General features: G+C 43.1%; 1 protein-coding gene across 1 annotated transcript; it reads right to left on the bottom strand.

Annotated features, from left to right (window-relative positions):
• Window positions 1-223: 223 nt before the first annotated feature.
• gsc (goosecoid) lies at window positions 224-3,390 on the bottom strand. The gene is made up of 3 exons (XM_068717982.1): window positions 3,075-3,390; window positions 1,976-2,235; window positions 224-897 (listed from the first exon to the last, which is right to left on the bottom strand). Exons 1-3 carry the CDS (start codon window positions 3,388-3,390, stop codon window positions 748-750), a joined length of 726 nt encoding a protein of 241 aa, XP_068574083.1. The 3' UTR covers window positions 224-747.
• Between the last annotated feature and the right edge of the window lie 376 nt (window positions 3,391-3,766).

Genomic DNA, 3,766 nt, shown 5'->3' with positions numbered 1-3,766 from the left:
CTGTTTGCATATATGACTTTTAATGTGTCCCTCTTGTTCAATGAACAGGTCACTGAGCTCTGAGAAAGAGACTGGGAGTGTGAAAAAACGGGACCATTCATTGTAGAATCTGTCAAAAAGACTGTTTAAAAAACAGCACTAACATCAACGTCTCTCCTCGAAGAGAAAAAACAAAACGTGTTGCTGAAGTTTCAGTTATATTTTAATGAATATTCGTTGTCCTTTTACGTAGAATTTGCTTATTTTTGCTAAATGAAAAAAAACAAAACACAAATGGCGGCATATTTTTTCATAACAGCTCTGAGGTGATGCTGCGCTCAGCCTCTGCCTCTCCATGTTTTTACAGTCTCCACGTGTTTCCCCTGCGGTCAGCTGAGCGCAATGAATAATGTTACAACGGTGTGTGTGTGTGTGTGTATGTGTGTGTGTGTGTGTGTGTGTGTGTGTGTGTGTGTGTGTGTGTGTGGGGGGGGGGGGGCTACCAGAGTTACAACATTTAATATCCACAAAAATGTCACATATAACATTACGATATTTCAGACACGTCAGTCAGTCCTCCCGTTGGCGTGCGTAACGTCACAACAACTTAAATTAAATATAAATAGCGGACACCGAGTCAATATGTAGATTATGTACAACTGTGCAACATGGCAACACGTTTCATCACACCACCACCAGCATGCCGTCGAGTCCACGCCACCTCTCGCTATCTGTACACACACGCGCGCACACGTGTCCGCGGTATTATCAGCTGTCCGAGTCCACCTCGCTTTTAGCCTCCTGGGTTTTCTCCGCAGCCGTTTTGGTCGTTTTGTTCCATTTCTGAGAGTTCTCTGATTCCTCCGAGGAAGATCTTTTCTGCCTCCTCCACTTCGCGCGTCTGTTTTTGAACCAAACCTACGTGATAAAAAAACACAGTTTTAACATCTAAGCTTAATAAAGGACATTATTCTTTTCGTTACTTTTATTTCTAACCTCGTTATTCCCGGTCAGACAGTCACTGTCACGATTTCACTCAGAGATTCCTGCGTCTCCTTTGACAGAATGAATGCCAAAAGTCGCCTCTCGTTTTCCCCACAGCCTTTCACTTTATTTCACAGCCTAACACATTTATTGTATATTGATTACCTGTATTATTTAATGTGTATATAGTGTGTTGATATGTGGACATTTCTCTGTAATGTTTCACTGGCAAGCCACTTTTAATTATAGGCGGCAAATTACACATTTGCGTCAACGTCATTTACAGTGCGTTATTGTCTTAATTAACAATATATTGATGTATTGATTTATTTACAGACTACTGTAATGTAAAAAATATTATTCATATCACGATGTCACCTGCGACAAGACTGAGTGTGATTTAAAAAAAATATTTCCACCTTAAAATAACGGACCCGTAACATTCTGCTGAGTTTGGTTACTTCGATTAATAATAATAATTATAATAATAGAAATAATAATTAATAGAAGTAGTAGTATGTGTATTATTATTAAAGTTGGTTAATGTATATTCTGGTTTGCTATAGTAAATGTCTGTTATTTGTTTTATTCACACCGAAAAATGTTGAACCAAAGAAAAATAATTAAAAAAATAACCCAAAAAACTAACTTTTGTAGCTAAACAACCGTGTACTTATTTTAAAGCAAGCTAAATTGCGTCACCTCCTTTTTCCTTTTCATTTTGTAGATGCACAATAGGCCGTTGTGCATATTGGTTACGGACTACAATAAGGCACAACATAATAATTATAATAATAATAATAATAATAATAATAATCATAATCATAATAATCATAATCATAATGTCTGTGTTACTGTAATAACCCTGCTAATTTTACATTAAACTAAACTAAACTCTAAATTGAGAGTAGGTCAATGTTGTTCTGCCTGTTTTGAACCCAAAACTCCCGGACTGTAAATGATTCTAAGAAGCAGAATATGAAGCTGAATGAAAAGCCAAAGCGCCTCTGACCTCGACCTTCTCCTCCCGGAGGTGGACCTTGCGGGCCAGCTGTTCCCGGGTGCCGACGTCCGGGTACTTAGTCTCCTGGAAGAGGCCTTCCAGGGCCTCCAGCTGCTCGTCGGTGAAGATGGTGCGGTGCCGCCGCTTCCTGCGGCAGTGCAGCTGGTTGAGGAGCTGCAGCTCGGTCCGCGACAGGCTACCCATGTTCATGTAGGACATCATCTGGTGCGGGACCGGAGATATCAGCACCGAGCCCGGGCTGTCGTAGCCTGCACGGCGGGTAGGACGGAGAGACACATCAAAAGGGTGGTAATATCTGGAGCAATCAAATTCCCGCAGCGTTATCTCCTGAAACAGTGCTCTCAAGTAATGCGGCTAATTGGAAAGTCTGGCCTCGATTGTGTACGCAGATTACAGCTGGTGCGTAAAATAACAGATGTGACACTGGTCTCTTTTTATGCACGTGAATATTGTTGCTCGTGCATTAAAAACCACAAACTCTATTAATCTCAAACTGTGGGTTGCCCGTTTGAAGCAATCTTTTCTTTCGAATACACGAGTTTGTTATGTTCATGCGTAAAGCAGCAGTTTGGAAATGACTGGCATCGATCCTGGATACGAACAGCACTGGGGTCATCAAACGAACGAGATAATTTAATCACACATGCATTTGGCATCACATTAGAATATCTTCGAGTAGTTGGTGTCGGTTGTGTGAATGCACAGATTTGACTTCATGCGTAAACTAACGTTGCAATTGTTTTGGGCATAAAATCAGAAATATTTATATATTGTGTGTTTTCGCAAGGAACTATGTCGTAGAAACACACATTTAAGGACATCCTCAAAAAGCACACTTTTAAAAATACTATATTATACATGTATATTGTCTTCTATTTGTGGATCAAAGTGAGACCTGGTGCAATGACTAAACCTCAACTATTTTTACTCTCGTTGAACTGGAAATAATAAGAGAACAAAGAGCAATATGCATTTAAAACATGTACAAATAATTATTTGTGTGGAATTCTATGTTGATCTCTTAAATTAGGAGTTCCACGCCATAATTGAAGTTGGTAAAATTATGAAGAGACTTTGGTTGTCCTACCTGCCGGGATGCACGGGCACTGCTGCGGGCTGAGGCCGGGCACTGAGCCGCAGCACGGCGGCGGTCCTCCGGCGCCTTGGACGTGCAGCTGTCCGTAGTAGTAGCTGTTATATCCTATCCTGGTCCCGTTCACGGACTGAACGCCGGGGGGAGAAGTACCGCATGTGGCCGAGTACAGTCCGTTGTAATCGGTGTAGATAGAGTCCGTGAGGCCGGCGGACAGCACCACCGGGCCGCTCCGGTGCAGCAGCAGCGGCTCCTTGCAGCTCGGCCGGCCGGACAGGATGCTGTCTATGCTGAACATCCCGGCGGGCATCACACCGGTGCGCGGCGGCCTCGGAAACGGGGAAAAACTCGGGGTGAAGTAAAAGTTGTTCAGTGAAAGAAAACGTCCCGGACTGGAAGATCTCCGTGAGGAAAGTTCTCCTAAAACTGCGTCATGGTGACTCTTTTCTTCCTTGCGCGAGCTTCGTCTCGAGGATGTGGACTTCTGGTTTGAAATGGACCTGTTGAGAGCAGGGCTGTTTTTATACGTCGCTGACGTCACGACGGAGCGGCTGCTCTGGGGTCAGCTGCCACAACTCGCGGCGTGAACGGCCGCACATCTGTGTATTGAGAATTAATTCAATTAAGATAATCCGCACTGTTTGCAGACTTTTGGAAAAACTCCGTTGCTGGGTCACAGAGTAATC

The sequence above is a fragment of the Cebidichthys violaceus genome, unplaced genomic scaffold (genome assembly GCF_023349555.1).
Source record: "Cebidichthys violaceus isolate CVI_PGR_0920_01 unplaced genomic scaffold, fCebVio1.0.p SCAF_22, whole genome shotgun sequence".
NCBI lineage: Eukaryota > Metazoa > Chordata > Actinopteri > Perciformes > Stichaeidae > Cebidichthys > Cebidichthys violaceus.
This window is presented reverse-complemented; position numbering and strand designations above follow the sequence as displayed.